General features: G+C 34.8%; 1 protein-coding gene across 1 annotated transcript in view; it reads left to right on the forward strand.

Moving 5' to 3' along the window:
• Positions 1-252: 252 nt before the first annotated feature.
• The window catches only part of LOC127878872 (atrial natriuretic peptide receptor 1-like), a 49,789-nt gene continuing 26,713 nt past the window's right edge, over positions 253-23,328 (forward strand). The window contains exons 1-13 of the mRNA XM_052425399.1: positions 253-596; positions 859-967; positions 1,342-1,505; positions 4,290-4,376; positions 8,273-8,393; positions 8,657-8,823; positions 9,202-9,339; positions 9,689-9,824; positions 10,144-10,235; positions 10,960-11,095; positions 11,998-12,079; positions 12,425-12,530; positions 16,047-16,115. Coding sequence (XP_052281359.1) covers positions 357-596; positions 859-967; positions 1,342-1,505; positions 4,290-4,376; positions 8,273-8,393; positions 8,657-8,823; positions 9,202-9,339; positions 9,689-9,824; positions 10,144-10,235; positions 10,960-11,095; positions 11,998-12,079; positions 12,425-12,530; positions 16,047-16,115 — 1,647 coding nt within the window. The 5' untranslated portion in view covers positions 253-356. The remainder of the gene's footprint in view (positions 597-858; positions 968-1,341; positions 1,506-4,289; positions 4,377-8,272; positions 8,394-8,656; positions 8,824-9,201; positions 9,340-9,688; positions 9,825-10,143; positions 10,236-10,959; positions 11,096-11,997; positions 12,080-12,424; positions 12,531-16,046; positions 16,116-23,328) is intronic.

A 23,328-nucleotide genomic window follows, 5' to 3' on the forward strand; every position in this document is an offset into this window, starting at 1 on the left:
CAATGCGGTGATACAATGTTGACATTATCTAAAACATAATATTTAGAATATATATTTAATATGTAGAATTCAGTAAAATCAGTTCAAAACAAAACATAGACATAATGACAGTGTTGCGTGAAGAATGACTATAACTTGTGACATTTTTTCGTTCAATAAGAATGCATTATTACAACAGTCTTCATGTATTTAGAAAACACAGTAGATGCAAATCTGGCAACACATTCATTTTGCATTTGGAATCTCACTTGATAAGGTAGCAGAAGGAGGGATTTTTTTGTTATCTCTTTAGAACCCTGCTGAAAGGAAATTAAAGTTGACTTTAAGCAATCTGGAAATCCGATTCTTAGAAGACAATGAATTTAAGGCATATTCTGATAATAACAGTGCTTATTGGGTTCGCAACTTGCAGCCGCGAGTCGCTTGTGGAAATATTTGAGTGCAACGACACCGGGGCCGACACCAACATCACTGTCGGCGTCGTGATTGAACGGTCGACAGCTCTGAACATTCCGTTTATGATAAATAGAACTTATGGAATCGTGCAACTTGGTTTTGATCGGACTTGCGAAATGCTTCAGGGGATTTTTAATGTGGTAAGAACTTGCGTAAAATAGATATTCACACAAACTGGGGGATATTGTTTTGTCGTTGATGTTTTTATATGTCGTAAATACTGCGAAGTTCATCATATATATAAATATGTATTTATATTCAAACAATACTGTAGAACGACTTGTGTGAGCTATATTCATCACCTTTTTTAAGAATTGCGCTCCAATCACCTCGAAAGAGAGTGTAGCTGTATATTACCTTAATGAACATCTTAAAAATTATTATCATAATATCTTTTCACAGAGACTTGTGCTGATGCCCTGTGATGTACCCTCATGTGTGGCGCTTAAGTGGGGCGCTCTGGCGGCCGAGATGCGCTACACTTACAACCCGCACGTGATCATCGGGCCTGGTGAGATTTTTTGTATAACTCAAAAGTCAATCAACATAGAAAATGCATAATCTTACATGTTGGTTCATACAAATAACTGCAATTTAAAATTGATGAATGGAAAAAGAGCCTAAAACAATGTCCATTTGCTGCATAGAACATCAGGCAATAACCAGTGGGTACATAGAAAAACGGTTATTAACGTTCGGGAAATATTTTATCATATAGAACGCTGAAGCCACTTTGTTTTAGATGTTTCATAAGGTAAAAGAGTCTCATGAACGTGTGTCAGATATCCTCTTATTAGAGACACACACGCTGATCTAAGACGAACATGTACGCACGGACATTCATCCCGTTTTTATAAGACACGCATGATACGCTCACACTTACAGGCTGCAGCAACTCCGTTATGACAGTGTCTCGAATGGCGGTGGCCTGGAACCTGCCCCACTTTACGTACCTCGGGACGGACGAAGAGATCGGAAACAAGAAGGAGTTCGCCATGCTAACCCGGATGTCATTCACCATGAATAGTTTCGCCCGCTTCTACATCGAGGTAGGTTATCCCGGGAGCCGTTTCTTTTATGGTTGCAGCGCAGTTTCATTTGTAAAAAAAAACGGTTTAGTTGTTTTTTCTTCTACCTCCTCTGCATTATGGTTTATATAGAGAATACTAGGTTAGCGTTGAATACAGAGAAGTTTATGTTGCGAGGCTTAGAACGCCGGAAGCGCGAGCCTTATTTATTCCATTTTTTTCAACGTGACATTTAAAATAAATAGATCTAATAACCTTAACAATAATTTGAATTCATTCTTAAAAGTGCTTAAAATCTAACGAATGCAACCATGCGTAGTGATATACAATGTATTTGTTCTGGTACGCAAAATAGCCTTTAAAAAAAATCACACAAAAACTGTACAACGAGAAAAAACATCACCATATGCCTCGATTCAATTTTACGCAGCATGCACATTTTAATACACTAAGACCGCGAAAAGAGGTTTTATTCATTTTATTTTCGAAAGAAAATGATCAAAATCAAATATGGCGGCAATTGCTCCTGACAAAATGATGTCGATGCCAGCATACATGTACATGTAGATTTACGCACAGAATCGTTCTAAACATAAATTATCAAAAAAATACTCGCCTTATTTGTTCATGGACGCTGCAGATTTTGATGGCGTCTTGATCTAGTCTTCACATCCTTTAGTTTGCGATCCAAACACAAGATAATCCGTAAAAATTATAATAAGCTTTGAAACCCGTGTTGCAAACGGGTTATTCTTACTGAATAGACTTTATTTGATAAAATCACAAAGACAAAGTGTATTCATCAAAGAAAATACCCGTACGTTCACTTACTTCCAAAAGCAAACCAGTTCGAATAGACTACTAAACCAAAATACACACCCATCCGTATGCTCTACACACACAAATTCACATCAAAATCACAGGCAGCAGTATCATAAATTTCCCCTCCCCCACCCGGACCCTACACCACCCCGGAGCTTACCCCAGGGGTTTCAGATTGTTAAATGTACACCTATTGTGCATGGTTTTACTTTTCAACAACGAATATTGACAAAAATACATAGTTTGAATAAATTACCCTCGTATAGGTATTATATATACACAAGGTATGAAACGTACTATATGTCTATTGCTGAAAGATTGTGGAACACTGGACGTGACCTTTTTCATCGAAATCACACATGTTCCCATGCAGTTGCCGACAAAATGCAACTGGATTCGATAAAAGACAATAAAAGCAACGAGATTACACAACTAACCGATCTCCTGCTCGGCTAATAACTTTAATATTCAATTAGATTCGACTTTCTCGCTACATGTCTGTGTTTTGCTGCCATTTTTTTGTCGATCGAATGCTCGGTTCTAACACGCCATATGATTGGCCAACACAATGAGAACAACTTACTAGATGACGCGTTATAAAAATAAAATGTTGTACATGTGTAGATGAAACACCGAGTGACATATAGCGAGAAAGTCAAATTTAATTGAATATTACAGTTATTAGCCGAGCAGAAGATCGGATAGTTGTGTAATCACGTTGCTTTTACTGTCTTTTAACGAATCCAGTTACATTGTGTCGGCGACTGCGTGGGAACATGTGTGATTTCGACGCTGAATATATCGCTGAATATATCGCATGTGAGTAAATTATCGCACTAGATCAGTATGGTCGGAAGGTTGTTCCAAAAGTGGAGTTTATTTTTGAAAATCGATAAATGTGATCTTAACGGAAAGTTTTGAATACATATGAATATGTTATCCGCCCGTGTTGTTTCAGTCAGTGAAATTGCCCTGTTGCCTAAAGACCTTCTCACTTTTTGCGTGCGGAATTTAGGAATAAACGGTAACTTCCATGTCGTTTTGTATTAAAACGTTAAGCATTTGAATAAAATAACGGCGAAGATTTCCGAGCCGTTCTTTTACTCGTGGCAAGTCTGATATATTACATCACGATATGGCAGTAGCCAATTTTTCTTCGTATCATACCTCTAAGAAGCAAGCTGGAAAGAAATTATTTAATATAATCCCTACAGCTCTGTTTGTGGTGTATGGCGATTGACGATGCATTCAATTTTGGTATCAAATCGTGTTTGTTTTTTTTGCAGTCTGGTTCATTTCTGCTAAAAGTAAAGACTTCGTCGCTGATTCCGAGTAATATGTCGTAATTTCAAATATTGTATGCTATAAACGCATACTGACCTTGTAAAAATATAACAAAGAGCCCTTGTATGCGGTTCATATGAGCGTGTGACAAATGTAGCGTTTAAGGTTACTGCCCTATCACTTTGAAATATATAAGTTGAGGCATAGAACCATATAACGGCGATGCTAGCCGTATCGTTCGGAAAGTACATATAATAAATAATAAACATAATACTTTACATTTCTGAGTTACTTACTGTCGTTGAGTAGATTGCGTCTCGCCTGTTATATTAACGTTCGAAAGTTTATCTTCAATGCTGCACGGCCTTACAAATATAGCATCATATCATGTTCAAATTATGTTTTTATTTTTCTCAATTTATCTTTGTCGGCTCATGGCACTGCTTAAAGATATCCCGGGTACTTTTAAGTATACTACAATGTACCCCTGCTGCGGACGAATCTCGTTAAGGCATCCGCCCATACTTCGGCGCACGTTTTAGTACATTTTCTGTTATCATGGTACATAGTTCTATACTTGAAAGTACCCGGCGTTCTTTTAAATAGTTGTCAATGAGTCGTTCATCAGTCTTCAGCCGATCGCTATGTCTGCGAACTCCCCACTGTTAATTCTAATGTTGCATTTCACACTCTTTGTAGGTGTTCACGTACTTCGGGTGGTCAGACATAGCCAATATATATGACCCAAACGATTACCGTGGCACTCTTGTCGGGACCAGTTTTCAGGTATCATAATTAATTTGTGTACGTATCTTATTAGCCTTTAGGTAAAACATTTTGTAACAGAAATATATATATATATATAGGATCTGGCACGAGTTGTCATATCATACCATATTTTATTAAACGAGTTTAGGAATTTTGTTAGTAAGCGAGCCTTTGGCGAGCTTACTTACGAATTTCTGGACGAGTTTAATAAAATATGGAATGATATGACAACGAGTGTCAGATCTTTTTATCGCATGCTTTTAAACGAGCAAATTAAACAAATATTTACGCAAACAGAATGTTGTTAACATTTCGTGACTTCATTTGACATTTTGACGTTACAACGCCATTTCAGCAACATAACAAAATACGATTGGTCAATAAACGAAAACTAAGCCAATGAAAACGCTTAAAAATGTTGTTTTACACGTGTGCAATAAAAAATAAATATGTAATGGTTGTATTAAATGGGAAACAGGGTATAACATGTGATAAATAGCAATATATACGCTATTTTGATTTTTTTAATATGTACACCGTAATGCTTATGAATATACTGGCTAAAATCTCTACAGCATATAGTTTTTGAAAATCTGTTTTGACGAATAAATTTAGATTTTTTTAATACGCGCGTTGCATATAAGTATCTTGTGATACAGACTGAACTATACGCGGAGCGGTTGGTACGCGCTCTTTTCATCTAGGCGACCGGATTCAATACCCGTTCCCGAGAGCATGTGAGTTTGGTTGACGGTCAACATACACCGCACAATTGGGGTTCGCTCCGGGTGCTCAAACACTCCCTCCGATACAAGGCCATACCACCATTGAACCAAAATTGAATATCTTTCAATAACAAATTATTAACAGAAATTTAAGATCTAATTAGAAATGTGTCCAACCTTTCGTGCGTCTAGTGAATTGAATAGGTATTAGTGCTCGGCCACAATCTGTGTTTACATTTAATTAATTCCGAATTACACACTTTGTGCGCTGAATTACTCCATAAAATGTTTGCTTAATGCCATGTTTAAGACACGAGATGAAAGTAGCATACATTTTGTTAAAACAGATATTCGACCTCGTTTTTGGGTGGTAACTGTCATACAGTATATGATCATACGGATATAATCGATTTTGCTTAACAAAGTGGAAATTAAAAACCAGTTTACAAATATTCTAACGATGAGTGTCGAAATTTTGCGAAACCTAAAAACAAAGCACCCGTAACGAAAATGAAAAACATTAATGCGTAACACTTTAATTATTTGTCTAGACAAGTACATATTCAAGTGTGTTGTTTGTTTTCATCCTTATTTGACTGAGAAAATTGACGTATATCAATAATGAACCACTTTCAATTAATTGTCTTGTACTAAAACAGGTCTAGAATATGTTTAAAGAAGCAGACCTTTGTGATAACTACATACTGTGAATATCAAGCACGGTGTGTTCAATACTAAGTTAATTTTCACAGAGATACACGGTATCTGCGTCTCTGATTACCAGGTAAAAGAATTAATAACGACATCAATACCGTTTCAAAATCCATTGTCTTTCATACAAACGCTATCTTCAGCCACAATATTTAATATATTAAAGTGTTGTGAATATAAATTAATAAAGTGTAGATAAAATCAGAGTTTATATATACATATATATATGATCAACTTTGATGTAGTAATCTTTTGAAACATAAAAGATAACGACAAAAAGACCATTTTTTATGTAATTAAGCAAATTGAGTCTCTGCAGGTATGGCATACCTTTTTCTGCGAAGTTCTTAGCTACATCACAAGCAAATCAATTACGGGGTGTTGCGCCACATTTCGTGGCTTATTTTGCTTTATGTGATATTATTACTCAGATATGCATATTAACAGAATAGAAAAACACAAGAAACATGAAAATAAACGAGTGCATATAGGTCAGCCGGCAATACTCGAATCTTATTTAATTGCAAAATTATAGTATAGTGAATTATTGTGCTCATGCTTAATAAACTGGTCTAAATGGATAAATATTTCTAATTAATTTTATCAAAATTGGTCCTTATCATGCAAATGTTGAAAACATATTAAAAATTGATGATTGACATACCACAATAATATCTTTATTTAGTATCTTTCTGATCAAAACAGACTTCAAGTGCACAAAGTTTACGAGACGGCGTTTATGTAAAGATTTCTGCAACTGACCGCAAACTGACCTTGATACCTTGCGGATTGGAATGCAATGCATTAAAGTTAGGAAACAATTCTGCTGCTGAAACGACGGCTTGTTTACGCCAACTGTACACGACCAAGGCAATGGCTGTGCCTAAAATATTGATATATCGACAAAGCGACTAAACGAACTATTTACTCCATCAGACAAAAATAGCATAGATTCCAATTTTTTCCTTCAATGAAAAGATCGCAACCCTTTCTGCGAACTCCGGTGATGAACTGTATATAAACTCTGACTTTCACACACTGGCCGCGAATTGACCCGAAACCTCGCGGGTTGAAATGCAATGCAAGTAAGTACTAAATATGAGAATATAGCCTTTAGTATAAACGCTTTTGCGCTGGTAATTCTCTGAAAATAAAAGGTGAACGCACAAACTGTATTTATGTCGAAAATTGATTGTTAAACTGGTCTTTCTATTGAGCCTTTTCATTTGAGATAAAATTGTTTCATGCAGTAAAACAGTGTTACAAAGACGCGGATATGTTTCCAATGTTCTGGTGTTATACTCAAATCAGCCAATGGAATAAATGAAGTGTATTCATTCGTACCTAGCCGCGGGAAATTTTATTTGAATATTATTGGACACTTACAAAGGTCAAGTCAGGGTGAAAGCTGGCTTAATACAGCTTACGCCGAAAAAAGACTAAAAAATGAATTACTTTGCTATATGAAACTAAATCATTTTCTTAAAGCGTGACAACATCGAGGCAGCAACACCCGAATTAAACTACACAAAACACCTAACGACTCCCTTTGTTGACACTTTTGTGAACGAAATGGACACCCGATTCAGTTATTTGCAGACTAAGGCAGCCATGGGATTGAAGTTTATACCTGAACAAATATGCTCCTCTCCTGTCAGTGCTAGTGACCTTGAATGGTTCAATGATGATCTCCCTTCCCCTCAGTACCTCCCTGCCGAGTTGCACTTTATATGGCAGGCTAGGTGGAAAGGTGTACCCAACCCACCTACTTCCCTTCAGGGCTCTGATGCACATTGTGATTCCCAGCTGTACCCCACCATTACACTGTTTTGTCCATATCATGTGTGTTCCCTGTCACATCATGCGAGTGTGAAAGGAGTATCAGTGCCCAAGGACTTGTTAAGACAAAACTAAGATCATCAATGGGTCAGGACAGGTTTTCCGCTGTGTGCCTGCTTTCCTTCATAGGGACATGGACATAAACATTTTAATGTTGTACCTAAGTTGACGTAGTAGGACATCCAACAAGGTTAAATAGGAGGTCCACCCATCTTACACCGTTAAAAAAGTTATGGATAAAGATAATGTCTCCCACCAATTTAGTGGTTTGAGAGACATTTGATTTACCCCTGTGTGTCTGTCTGTCCGTGTGTCTGTCACACTTGATGTGTGAACTCAAGTTCTTATTTGTTTCACATGCACTTTTATCATGCAAAATGCTGATTAGATAGCAGGAAATCGCATCATTTCAAGGTGCAATTTCAAAACAAAATCAACGACGGAAGGGGACACCCCTCCCGCACCCTCCCCTGTTTAGCCCCCCCCTCTGAACATTTTCTGGATACGCCTCTGTATGCTGTGTCCAAATGTGGATCGTTTAATAAATATACGATACAATAAAAACGAAAGACAAGCCCTGATTCTGATACCTTTAGACATTGTTATATTATGATTCAATACGCATTATGACGATTTCAGCGCACATTCGAGAGCGAAGCCCCCCACATTCACTCGTATCCAGTTCATTATAATGCGAAAGCTGCAGACCTGCGTGTAGAGCTACTCCGAGCTATCAGTCAAGCGAGTTCTGTGTCAAGAGGTATACAAATAGTCCATAGAGACACGAACTATAATTTGTCCATTTCAGAAGCATATTATTTTCATAACTATTTGTTTTATTTCTTCTTAATATAAATGAACTTTGTAAAGCATAAAGGTCGATAAAACTCGAAAGTAGTATGCTAGTATTTCTGTAATTGAATTGAGTCATATGTATTGTAAGCTATTGGCAATCATAATCATAAATCAAATTCAGGTAGCTTCCCGTATATCAAATTAAAACAGGACACTTGATTATTTCAGTATTCATTTTCGTTGGTAATACTGACCACTTCCGTCAGATGGCGATACTGGCCAAGGAAAAATCGTCGCTGACGTTCGGAGAATACGTGCTGATAGTCTACTTCACGTATTGGGGAGACCCGAATGCAGGCAACTATAACTGGAAAAGGGGAGACGATATGGACCAGGTAAGACGGTTGCTGAATCATCATTATGATCACCATCACCAATATGAACGCCCTCCTCATCATCATCAGCATCAGTGTCAGCAACATTAGCACTACCAAGTCCACGAACCGCAATCATCCACCACAACATTCACATTATCGTCAGCTGCATCAGCAGCATCTTTATATTAAAACTTAATGACTCAATAAAGTAAAGTTTTAAGACCGTGTTTCTGAATCGTTGCAACATTAAGCATATATTTTCGAAATCACAGGATGTAAGGCAACTCTTGAATACCTTTTGACAGGGATAATAGTATATAGTTGTTTAATTGTAAAGTATAATCCCACAAATCCGTCAATTCAGTATTTACTGGTTATTTCAATGTGTCTCCCCAGGCGGCCCGGAAGGCCTACGAGGCGGTGATGGTGGCGCGGCCCCGCCGTCCGGAAGACTTGCAGTTCGCGTGGTTCGAGACGGAAGTGAAGCGGCGCGCGCTGACCGAGTACAACTATATGTGGGAAAAAGACCACGAGGTATCAAGCCTTGATCCGATAAAGCTGTTCACAACAACGGTATGCCCGGTAAATAATGTTATTTCTGGTAACCGGTGTGATCGTATGTTTCATGTATAATACATGCACATTCACATCGCAAAGTTTTATAAAGTCTATTGACAGAGTTTTACCAAAAATACAACGATGCTGCTCGCTAAGTTCACATCAAAGTGATTGGTAGTTGTGCAGTAGAAACCCATACATACGCATTCGACTTGCATTATTACTTTTGTTGTACTATAAATTGTTAACAGTAGGAGAACATCTTATCAAGGAAAGCACTGGTTAACCATTTGCGCTATGAGGATTGATTACATGTCTGTTGCAGGTGTCCACACTCAACATTGGCCTCTACGATTCCTTCGTACTGTATGCGCTTGCGCTAAATGAGACTATCGCGGCAGGCGAGAATCCTCGTAATGGGCAGAGAGTTGTTAAACGGATGTGGAACAGAACTCTTGATGGTTAGCATACACCATTACAAAAGCGATTAGATTTCATGTGCATAGAAACCTATACAAAGGACGGAATTTAATACTTTTGCACAAAACCATCATCATGCGCGTTGTTTATGGTTTAGAAATAAGAAACACGATTTTGATAGTTCAGCTCGTTCGAAATTACATTCATCGCATAAAGAGTAACATCGATAAACATTACTTTTGTTGTTATGTGTTGTACATTAAGCAAACATTTGTGTAGACTGCATCTTTTATATATAATTTGAAATATGCCTCGATGTTTATGTCTAAATATTAATGTATTTTAATTATTTAATTTAAGGTATCGGCGGACCATTTTATATAAATCCAAACGGTGACCGAGTGGTTGATTTCACCTTACTCGACATGGTCCCAGAAACTGGACAATTCAAGGTAAACTTTAGTGTTGTTAGTTTTAATTAAACGCATAATTTTCACACATTCTTTGGAAGAGATTTACCGGTATTAACGCAATTAAGATGTTATTTTTTCCGTTAAAAATTCATCATTATAATACAGGATTCATTATAACACAGGCATTCGAATTATCATATTTTCACTTGTGTTATTGACTATCTATGTTTGAATATCAAGAAACATTGGCAATACTCGGGCAATCAGACAAACAATAATTGACTAAGACGCATATTGGTTAGATGCGGTTTGGACTGTGCGTGTTTTTTGTGCAAATAACTTCCCACGCAACTGATGAACGTGATTGGCAATACTGTTAACACAAATATTAAGTTTGTATTATTCTCTATTGAATTCTACAATATAGCATTTTAAACTAATTGCATTTGTTTTATTTCATGGTAATTATTTACATAACATCTTGCAAAAGTCATTCGATTTGGTCTGTTTTTTGCATTATTTGTAATGAAAACACAATACTACAATAAATAACGAAAACAAAATCAACACACAGAACATAAACATTAGGCATTAAACCATAATTTAAAGCTCGAAACATTGTCAACAAATTTGATTGATTTAAAGGGGTGGTGAGTTTGTAAATTTGCATTTTAAAATGTAACTTTAAGGCGTTTTATTACAACTAGTGCTTTACTTTTGAAACCTCATTGAAGATAATCTACCGTGTATATACACATTGAAGGTAGTTGCGAAATACGAGGGTTGGACAAACCAATTCAAGCTTATACCAGAAGTTCCGATACACTGGCCAGTGCGCGGCAGTCGTCCCCCGAACCAACCCGCTTGTGGCTTTCGCGGAGAAGTCTGCGTAACTTTCTGTAAGAAATACTTCCTACATGGCAGTGTCATCCTATTACTACTACTACAACAACAACTACTACTACTACTACTACTACTACTACTACTACTACTACTACTACTACTACTACTACTACTACTACTACTACTACTACTACTAATACTACACTACTACTACTACTACTACTACTACTACTACTACTACTACTACTACTACTACTACTACTACTACTACTACTACTACTACTACTACTACTACTACTACTACAAGTACTACTACTACTACAACTACTTACTACTACAACTTCTACTACTACTACTACTACTATTACTACTTCTACTACTACTACTACTACTACTACTACTACTACTACTACTACTACTACTACTACTACTACTACTACTACTACTACTACTACTACTACTACAACTACTACTACTACTACTACTACTACTACTACTACTACTACTACTACTACTACTACTACTACTACTACTACTACTACTACTGCTACTACTACTACTACTACTACTACTACTACTACTACTACTACTACTACTACTACTACTACTATTACTACTACTAATACTTCTTCTACTACTACTTCTACTACTTCTAGTACTACTTCTACTACTACTACTACTACTACTATTACTACTACTACTACTACTACTACTACTACTACTACTACTACTACTACTACTACTACTACTACTACTGCTGCTGCTGCTGCTGCTGCTGCTGCTGCTGCTACTTCTACTACTACTACTACTACTACTACTACTACTACTTCTATTACTACTGCTTCAGCTACTACTACTTATTTCAATCATGCTTTAACAAGAATCGCAAAAACATTAAGCCTGTTTTTCCATGAGTACGCTTTTAGTATTATGACGTTTTTCATACTTTTTCTCTAAGCGTTGTCCTCCAGTGCAGTTGTGGCGATCAGTTTGAGCAGCGTCATTGTCGTCCTCGCCGTAGTCGGCATTTTTATGTTCAGGTATGATTTGAAAGAGTTTATTGACTGTAGATGATGAAAATCTATGCATATATGCTAATTTATTTCAAAAGTGAATGTCAATAACCACAATTACGCCGATTGAACGGCGTTGTAATTTACACAATATTTATACATTCTTGTCTTAAAGCTAATAATAAAAAATGAAGTAGTTGCATACATTTATATATATTCTTTTTTATCAAGATTTGTGTCATTTAGTTATAAGGACATAAATCAAATATGTCAATTTGAACGTTTTAATATTTAACGAAGAAATATTTCGGCTTATAAATGTATTAAGGCGTGTTTTTCATCAGCTTAATTCTAGCTCAATTTCATTTTCAGGAAAATAAAAGCGGAAGCGGATATTCAGAGTAACTGGTGGCGCGTACGCAGTGAGGACATACACGTGACCATACAGACGTCATCAGTAATGTCCAGCAATCGCCGGGTAACACGATGCAGCTAATAAAACTTTTCGTTGTTTTCGTTTGAGACTTTTGCAGTCATTCCTGTCTCATATCGAATTAAAAAGAGTTACTTTTCTTGTATTTGTTGGAAAAATTGTCTGCCCTTTTTTATCTTATCCAAAAATTATTTTACTGAAAAATGTATAACCTCAAAAACCGATGCCGAAACGTTTACTTGATTTTGTTGAAAACCCACACGTTGCGCTTATGTGTCGTATGAACACATCTGCAAAGACAAGTCGAACTTTACCATATTGTTTGATTTGCTAAGACACTAGTTTTATTGATTTTCTGGTACCACTTCTTTTAAGTTTGACATAATTATTTATTTCCCCACCCGCACCCTTTGTTATATATCAATATTGTGTATATACACAATTTTGATTGAATATTTAAATAATTGTCGGGTAATACGAAAAGAAAACAAGCAAGTGTTGTTTGTTCACTTTTCTTTATAAATCAAGAGTTATAAAACAAAAATCGCTGTTTAAGGTGCTAATTGAGATGAGGTGGTGGATTAAGGACAATGTACGACTTGAGTATTGCACTATTACGAATACTTTCAAAATCATTGCAGCATTTATTAATTAAACAACGCAAAGGAATAATCATAATTTTTATATTGTCGTTTGATAACCCCTGTTTTTTTATTGAATAACGAGGATTAAAAAAGGTTTAAATCAGGATTCTTCTGAAACTGGGCAATTAAAAAAAACGAACAATGCAAGGGGCATTGTATAAATTATGCCTCCAACAAATGATGAAAAAGAAAACTGATTGAGGATTGTACTTTCGATTGGTAAAATGGTTGCTTGCCAGATCTTAAAATATAGTAGTTTACCCGATACGTGTTTCTGAATTTCCACTCTAAGGATGCGTTCGCTTCTGCCAATAGCCTTAGAAATATAATTATGTTGATTTTCTGTTATCACTTCTTCTTAATATTTATTTTTGTGTTTTGTCATTGAATCGATTAGTATCCATGGGCTTTGTTTGTGTTCTTTTGTTGTTTTAATTTTAGGGGGATCGTGTTGTAATTATTTATTTAGACAGATATTATGACATATACGTCAGGATCGTTTACTTCTTTGTGAAATTATATAATGATAAGCAGGACCAAGTTGCATTATTACAGAGATAAGCAATTGAACGCAAAGCAATGCAAGCAATAGGTCATCGGAAGTACGGTCATTCGTAAGCAAATCGGTTGTACGAATGTATGTTTTTCCTGAATTTGTGAACACTAATCCTTTTATCCCGTTACTAAAAAACTGATAACAAAAATACTTTACTGACTGAAATGTGAATGTCATATCATCTATCTCAATTATTTTATGCGAGTAGCTTAAACTAGTATTTGGACTAGATCAGCGTATTTTGTTATTGTTGGAAATAACAAGCATATGAACACTATGTGTTAATTATATATCTCGTCTGAATTATTTATAAAAACGGGAAGACACAAGAACATAGTCAGATATCAACAAATTAACTTTAATAATATTTTATTGCATTTTCTCTCGTACATGCATTCATACAAATATACATATGGTGCATAGTGCGTAAAGTAGATATACTACAAATTGATGCTATCGAATGTATAGAAAGAATCAAAAGGGTTGGGTCACAAGTTTTTACAACATTAGATGACGACCCTTCCCAGAGATGACGACCCTTCCCAGAAATCCCAACGAATATTTGTGGTATGCAACCTAAATGATATCGAAACGAACAGAACACAACAGAAAGTTTATTCATATAACTCGAACAATTCAAGTTCATCGAAAAATATACAAAAATGACAATTTATAAGCCATAAGCACATTAATAGTAATGCGGAAGTGACCAACATAGTAAATACAAATGTAATAAGGTGTTAAAAATGCACTTAGGCTTTTTTATATGACTCAACGTTTGCATTAAATGCATCAATTCTCATTTTAAAAGCATTTTTTACAATATATCGCGAGTGTATTTAGGACTTTGGTTGAAGAATTTGTTAACAAAAGAAGAATAAATGTATGCATACTAGGTCGGTAATAAAAGAATGTGTCAATATAGATGTTTCAAACATCGGTATAAAGAGGACATACAATTACAAAATGATAATCGTCTTCGATATCATTTGAGCTAAATATATTACATTTGCGTTCGTTTTTAGGAATATTAATATGTGTCACAGATTCAATTGTTAATATATGGGGCGAAAGTCTTAATCTTTCTTTCTTAAATTTAAGTTGTTGATTTTATTTAACGGATTTTGTCACGTTTTGGTAAATTGACAAAAAAAAAATTAGATTCGTCAATTTTTGTTGTAGTTATGATATGTGTGAGGAAACAGTAATGCTGAAAATTAACCATGCTCTAAAATGGTTATCCAATTGTTACATCGTATTTTATTTTAGGCATCGTTTCTCATATTACATAGTGTACTATATAATATACAATTAGTTTGTTCAACAGTTAACAATTTTATAAAATATTTTATAATTCGAACAAAGCGATTTATATATACCGGCAACGGGTATCGCACTAGTTCTCCGTATACAGCTGAATAAGAAATACTCATTTTGACACCAAGTATTCGTTTTAAAAATATTCTATGAACGCTTTGGCGAATATTGGCTCGTTCTGTGAATTATTTCCACCCTTTTTTTATATATGACTACCTTCGTATTTTTGTACATTGACTTTCAGCTTCCATCGATCATAATATTCGTATAGATTATCTAAAGATTTTTGCAATCCTTTTGGTGTTTCGAAACAAAATGCAGCATCATCTGCAAACAATAACAGATAAATAGATAGCTGGTCTAAAGTTATCATGTTTTCATTGTTATTACTCAAAAAGAGTTCGATGTTGTTAGGGAAAAGAAAGAATAGCATAGGTGAGATAGTCTCCCCTTGCAATTATCCAACTTTCCCCTTTAAGAAATCCGACAACGCCCCCCATATGTTTTACACATATTTTGTTAAATGCTCTTATTACGCTAATGTTAGAAAAACGTTAATTCAAAAGTATAGACAGCGTCTAATAACATGTATGTTCAAACTGATCGAACTACTTAATTAGTTCAAAATTAAACAAACTTCAATTTTTGTTTAAAATGCATTAACTACGAAAACATGTATTATTAATGAAGAATAAAATAGTTTTCACAGAGAAAAGAAGAACAGAGTTAAGTTATACTTGTTGCAATTATAAAATTACGGTTTGACATTGTGTGATAAGTTCAAATCAGCCTCATTCGTGTGACATTTTCTTGAAGACATTTTTATTTCCTGTCTTTGTAAATTGATCTATCTTTGAAATGTTTTATGTATTGCATTTGATTGAAACACATATTAATTATTGGTTATGTACATTTATGACCATAAGCTTTGAATGCTTTGAGTCGAAATAAACTAATATTTCTTGTTTCTGTTATGAACTCATTATTATTACTTAAACGTAATTGCGAATGCGTATTTTTGTTTCTTAGATCCACGATATTTAGTTTCAGAACGACGAAGGCACTTCGATAGTGACACAACCTCAAGAAGCTCAGGCAGTTGGCGTTTACAAAGTATATTACAATACTTGTCAATCTAATTAATATAAATATCATTAAAACAACTAGCCAAGTGCATTTTGTGTGCTTCGAAAAAAAACACTGTTTGCATATTATTGGTTTTAATATTTGGATGCCCTATTTAAAGTATTAGCACTCTTATGAACTTCGTTCAATATCGCGCGAATATTTCGTACATATCCGCCACTCCGAAAATTTTCCTGTATGTGTGGAAAACTACGAACATTCGATAATATCGCTATGAAATGCTATATGTAGGATCCGCAACCTACATAAAATGACAACACATATGGCCGACACTGTACTTGACAGGTTTGGCCGTTATAAGAGAAAACAAACTGTCATATCAAAAGAGAATGGTTCACAGCAGTGTTATTGTTTGTGGAACATAATAATGTTACTGGAGTTATTTAATGATAAAAGTCAACTTATTGATGGAAATGTTGATGGCAGATTGACAATAATTTTTCCCACTTTCAAGAATGTCGTGTAGGACCCGTGCCAATTACACAATTTAATCTTGTTGGTAGGCAGACAAAGGGAATGGAGTTGAATTTTGTTTGTGCGATGCCGAATTGTATGTTTTGATATCAACACAAAGCTTGGAAGAGGCATGTACATGGATTATTAATTATTTAATTAATCATTATGTTATATTTGTTATTTAAGTATAACACAGTTCCCTGGTTCATAATGGGAGTAAAGTAGATCTTGAAGGAAAAGTGCACCCTGTCAGTGATTTTGTACTATATAATCAGGCTAATATTTGCTTCCATTTTTTTAAAAGAAAAGATGCCATGTTAGAAAATGCTATGTTGCAAAAGCATGGAAATCATGGGCAGCATGATTTAATTTTATTACCAAGTGATGTTGTTTTTTTCTGAAAGAAACAACAAAAGTATATTATGTCAAAATGATATGCCAAGGAGCACTAATTATGTGATCTCATACATTACGTATAGTTATCCAAACGAATGCATATTTATCTACCACCTTTCCGGCAATGGCCGACAACATTGGTGGTCCATGAAGGTTAAACTACTTTAAGTCAACACTGAATGTTCCAATGATAAGTATTCCGAACTTATAGAACATTTAATTCGCACGGGAATGACCATGCAACAAGTGTCAATTATTTTCCCAGCAGACGCTGCAAGACAGGCTTATTAGATGGAAACGAAGAAGGTATTTCACTGATGTGTAATTTTTAATGTAGAGCCTATGTCTTAAGTAATAAAGTGTAACATTAAAAGTCGCTTTCGTATCCAGTAGGGATAATACATGTATTTGGTATTAACATTTTGATGAAGAATGTATACGTGTGGTGTTTCCGCTTACTTATTAATCTAGTTTGAAAGTGTGCATCATATAAAATACTAGTGATGTCATGCTATGTCATGAATGTCTGAATAAATAAAAGCAATAACACTTACATATCATTGTGGATAATGTCACACTTCCCATGAAACACTAACGTCAGATGCTACTCATAAAAAAGTTATTGTGTATTGGAAGTCAGTATATAATTGTTTTATTAAATAACATGAAGAAAATGTTTTCAATTTATAGAAACAACTCTGAAAAGGCTAATTTAAGCCAACTACATCAGAAAAGAACATTTCTGCTAAGAAATACAATGCTTAAAATTATTGATACACAGTTTGTTATTTTGCATTATTTCCTTTGACTGAAATTATTGAAGTACTTGGACCTACCGGTACTTTAATATAACTAGTAGGTAAACATCAAATTTAAAGAGCATTTGTCTTATGTTTTCAGTGATATAACTGCGCAGGAGGAAAACAAGACCCGCCAGATTATGGAATTTCAGTCACTGAGTGTTCTTGTGTAAAATCATATTGGCAAGGCAGCAACAACATAAAATATTATAGCTGGATGTAGACTCATCCTCACGCGTCTTAGAACGATCCTTGACTGGGATGGCAAAGATGGTCTCAGGAACATTTTCATAATGAAAAACTCAGACGGTAAGCCCTTGATCACCAAAAACAAAGCGGGGTTTGAGACGTTTACTCCAGTCTGTCGGAGTTCTTCAATAAACGACCATGAAATCAAGTATTTGTTTTGTATAAAATAATAATGTTATCACTATTTATTGATAAATCTATTTTCATTTAAACTTGTATGCTTGAATGAATTAATGTGTCTGGTTACTTAATTATGAATTGTCTAATTTCCCTGTCACATTTTAAGTATTTTATATATAGAAGAACGCATTTCCTTTCCACTTAGCAAATCTTATGTTAAGGTTCATGTAGAGGCTTCAGTTTGAAAAATGTGGGACCCCTAGCTTTGAACTCAAATTTGACTAAACGAAGAGTGCCACATTGAAAATGTTTACATATTTGCTTAAAAGGATGGTTTTCCTTCAAACTGCTACCAATTTTGTGCAGCAAAATCTCATACCATCGACAAAATCAATCAAAATACAAAGCGATTTTAACATAAAAATAGACATTATTTTCAAAAATCTGAATGATGTTTATTCAACGTATTTCGGCGGAAAATTATGTAACTAGTTAATTATATCGACATTGATGAGGGCAAGTTACGCTTAAATAGTATTTCTTTTACATATCTAGAAATATCAAAACTCGAACACATGTCATTTCATGACGATGGGGGCAGCCATTTTTGAATTAATAAAATTGAAAGAAACATGCTAAAAACTCTCTCATCGCCTAATTGACATTCCAAACGGTTGACGATGGCAAATGCATTGGATTGTAATCTTTCCGTTGATGTGTGCAAACTGCATGATCCGACCTCATAAACACTCCAAAAAGTAACTTTGTAAGAAGCATTACGCCAATGTTTACAATTGTTGTCGAATCACATATACTTGTATTATTGCGAGCAAAATAGTACGCTTACAGACTGACAGAAAGATCGATACGAAACTCCGTTCAATTCATCACGGTATACTATTTTAGTGATAATATATAATCATAATTCGCTTCAATAACCTAAATGTAAAAATAATTCTTTTAAACGGAGTTTTTAATAACGAAAGTGAAAACAACGGAAGTCGGATGGATATTATGTGAGATGCACTTCGGTTCCAGAAAAACAATACAAATACACTAAAAAAAGACGTGTGGGGGGAAATTTTCAGCTGGAAAATATTTAGTTAAAGTTTAAACCTATACATTTTAGCTCGATTGCATCGAAAGCCTTGGGCTTATATAAACGCTCTCGAGTCCGTTTCCTGGGCCTAGAACCAGTACTTGGTGTCTTTGGGGGAAATCTAAAGAACGCCCCCACGGTGGGGATCGAACCCGTGACCTCCCGGTCGCTAGGCGGACACCATATTCATTACACCACGGCGACTGGAAAATAATTGAAATGGGTTAAGTGATTATGTCTCTGTGTGATCATTTCTGTTATTAAGCGCCAACTCTTCCTGATTAATGTTAACAGTTGTTTTACTAGTCGCGACCATTTGTCAAAATAATGATGTGTTTTCTCAGGTATGTGTATACACTTACCAGGTTTTCTTACTACTTCACGTGATTTCGACCGATTTGTAATGCACGTTTTTCTACGGAGCACAGCGATTGCCACGCTTTCAAACAGGGTAGAAGGAATCGATATACAAATGTATAAAAAGATTCGGTTTGCCAAAAGGAACACATTATTCAAAACGGTACAAGGACAGTAGTTGTTCAGGAAGTAAGAAAGAAAAAACCATGATACCTAGCTGTGTATTTCTATGTAAAACTATGAGTTCTAGAGTCGTCTGCACAAAACTCATAAAATCGTGTTATTGATGAGCAATATCTCCTTTTATCACAATGATTTCAACCCAGCCAATCCTATTTCTTTATATTTATTTACAATTTTATATGTCGTCTGCAATTTCAAACAATTTGAGATGGTTTAAAATTTTCCATTTGGTTATAGCAAAATTGTTAAGCCCTTGAAATCGAATGGTGACTCTTATATCCACCATACCTGGATTTTAAAAAAGTAGTTCAGTTTAGTTATCTTTAGAACTTTGTTTAGGAACATTATCCAAAAAATGCAGTTGAATAATAACTCATTTGTTGTTTTCTGACAATAATTTTCTGTGAAATGTCGCTAACTTGACCTTGTATATGTATATAGCTTTGTATTTATTCAACTTACGGTAGTGCATATCCTTCCTAACTTTAGATTGAGATTTTGTAAATTAGTGTACAAATGTTTTGGTTTTAAACAAAAATATGAATAAAGCAAAAAAATATTGAATGTAAAAAATGTGTTTATGTTATTCTATTCGTCTTTACCTTTAAAATGATATATAGTTTGACCATATTGTACCACATTGAATGAAGAAAAACCAAATCAAAGTTTAATGAATTTTATCCCTCCCATGAACCTTAATAAGCAGGTTGCATATCACATATGATATAAGAACCATGTATGTATTTTGTTTATGAGTTAATTCTAAGCCTTTTCTCGTTTTTATCCATTTTTGAACACTTGAACTCACCTACATGCTTACATGTAAGTCTCAAATTCAGTATGGCGTTTCTGCCAAAAGGGGGTTTGATTGTTAGATCCGTGTATATACCGTCTTTTACGTTTCGAATTAGACACAACGAATAACAAGAATCAACGCATATTAGTTATATTCCGACTTTCTTATAAGCGGAGCAAAAACAAAAAAACGAAAACAAAATTGAGATCATTGTATCTTTTTTCGAAGTACTTATAACAAAACAAAACACGAAACTTATTTCCCTCTTAAAAATTCGTTTCAATTTTAATTATATAACTATTTAAAAATTGAAACACAGTGGCTGCTTCCTCCATTAGCCGTTCTCGATTTGATAAAACGGTGAACGGAAAACAAGGGGCGTTCCGCTGTTGTTTTGAGGAGATAAGTAATGATTTATCTTTTTGCGCACGTTTCTCACTTGGATATTATTATCATGAATACATCAATTTGCACAATTATAGAAGAAGAATAGTCGATTCGTGGGACAGTTATTGTTGGCTAACCTAATGAAAACATGAATAGATCTAGTAGCATTAAATTATGATACAAATGTACATGTCTTCTTTTGTTTAAAATTATATGATTTGAGTACATTTATAATATGCATTTCGATAATCGTGGCAAAATAAAATATCTTTGTTAAGCGTAGTAGTTTAAACAATTGAATAATTTACTACATTGTAATCATATCTAATTACCATATGAAAAAAGCCCAACATTATTGCTAAACATATAAATTCAACTAGTATGGTGAACAATTCCTCTGAGAGCATACATTGCCTCATGAAGCGCTCTCATGGCACGTCGTGTGCCATACTGGTGGACTTTCGTGCCACGCAGGTCTTGCATCCAACCAGTGATTCACAACAAGTTGCAAATATAGGGTGCAACACTTTTCCTGAATTTCACAATTATAGCTATATTGATTTGAATACGTGTTGCGTTAGAAAAGTCTCCAAGAGTATAAGTAACAACTATGACATTCTTGCAAATAAATTTATTCTATGAATGATGTTTTTGTTTTATTTTACATAATTCTTTCCACTTTTTGAATGACTGTTCAAATGAACTGGATGTGTATAAAAGGATTTAAAATAAAACAATTTTCGAGTATTGCATGTACTTGAACAGATCACGCAAGCGAACGCTTTCTTGATGGCGCGTTCCTCTTCCTGCTCACGGCCACCGCCATCTTGAAGAACTAATTAATAAAATAAGTTCTGCAACTCATGTATATTCTTGACTCAGCGGATCATACACGTATAAAGTTACAGGTGTAAAAGCTTTTCTATAATGGTATTCGAGTTTCATTAAAGGAGACAACCAGGGTCTAAAACTGAATATTTCAATGCATGCAAGAAGTTTCTATAGGCATGACGCATGATATTCGCCTTCTCTATAAAACGCAACGTTTAAAATAAAAACAATTTAGCGGCGTTATAGTATTATTGGAAGGTTAAGATTTTGTAAGCATTAAGTTAATCTTTGGCGCTCTTTTCGGAACATTGAATATGTTGTTTAATTAGTTATTAAATAGGCACATTAATTGATATAATTTAAATGTGTTTTATTATTATTCAAGCGCGAAACGGTTTCATATGAGGTGTTTGGTTATTACTCTTGTTTTAGAACTAAAATCACTTAACATATCACCGTTTAGTAATTAAATGTAACATGTATTTGTCCTCAATCGAACAAATTGAAAGTACTTATTGTGTAGACACCATACACTTTACCGTTCCATAATATTATTTTTAAATATATTTTTCATTCCTGGTTTTTCTTTCAATATTTTAAAATACGGGACTAACTGGAAGGGGTTTTACAGCTCTTAATATGTAAGGACCCCCCCCCAATGATTATAGGACTAAAACGAGTTTTTTTTTAATAGTACTGAATAAACATACATATGGCATAGGTGGGAAGACGTGGGAAGATGCTAATTATAACCCTATCTATTCGACATGAAATACCGGTACGTTTGGAAACAGTGTCAAGATTATGATTATTTCAATTTGGAAACATACATTACCTGGAAAACCACTGAAAATATCCACGTCTTCTTCCCTTACAGTGTGTATTTTGTGTGAGAAAGCAAGTGAAACCATGCTGATATAAATAATTGATTTATTATTATGTAAGGGAAAAATATACGCGCAAAAAGCCACGAATGAGTTTTCTCCCCAAGACCGCAGCAAAAAGCAAAGATCTATAAATAAACATGTATATTTATAGATCTTTCTTTGCACAGCGCCTCTCGTCTTTCGATTTTCGTTTACCGTAATATCAAACCAAGAACGGTAAACGGGAACAAACATTCCGTGTCAAGTTTTATTTATTGATTTTCGTTATATGGATAATGAAACAAAATATGAACAATAAGTTACACTGTAAGTAACTGACGGTGTATGGGATATACACCCTCAGTTATTTCATACCATACGCGAGCAAAGCTCGCGAATGGTATTAAATTGCTTAGTGTGTATATCCCAAACACCGTCTGTTACTAACGGTGTTACGATTTTATCTCAACCGACTACTCGATTACTAGGGCAGTATGGACATTACTCAGGGTGTATGGAAAATACTCCATGGGCACCTGGCCGCTCTAAGCCAATCGGATTAGGTCAGTTTTGTAGGAGGCGTGATATAGGGAAATACATTTCGTTTTTTGTATTATAATTTGTTAAACCAAAATCTATA

The sequence above is a fragment of the Dreissena polymorpha genome, chromosome 4 (assembly GCF_020536995.1).
Source record: "Dreissena polymorpha isolate Duluth1 chromosome 4, UMN_Dpol_1.0, whole genome shotgun sequence".
NCBI classification, from domain to species: Eukaryota; Metazoa; Mollusca; class Bivalvia; order Myida; family Dreissenidae; genus Dreissena; species Dreissena polymorpha.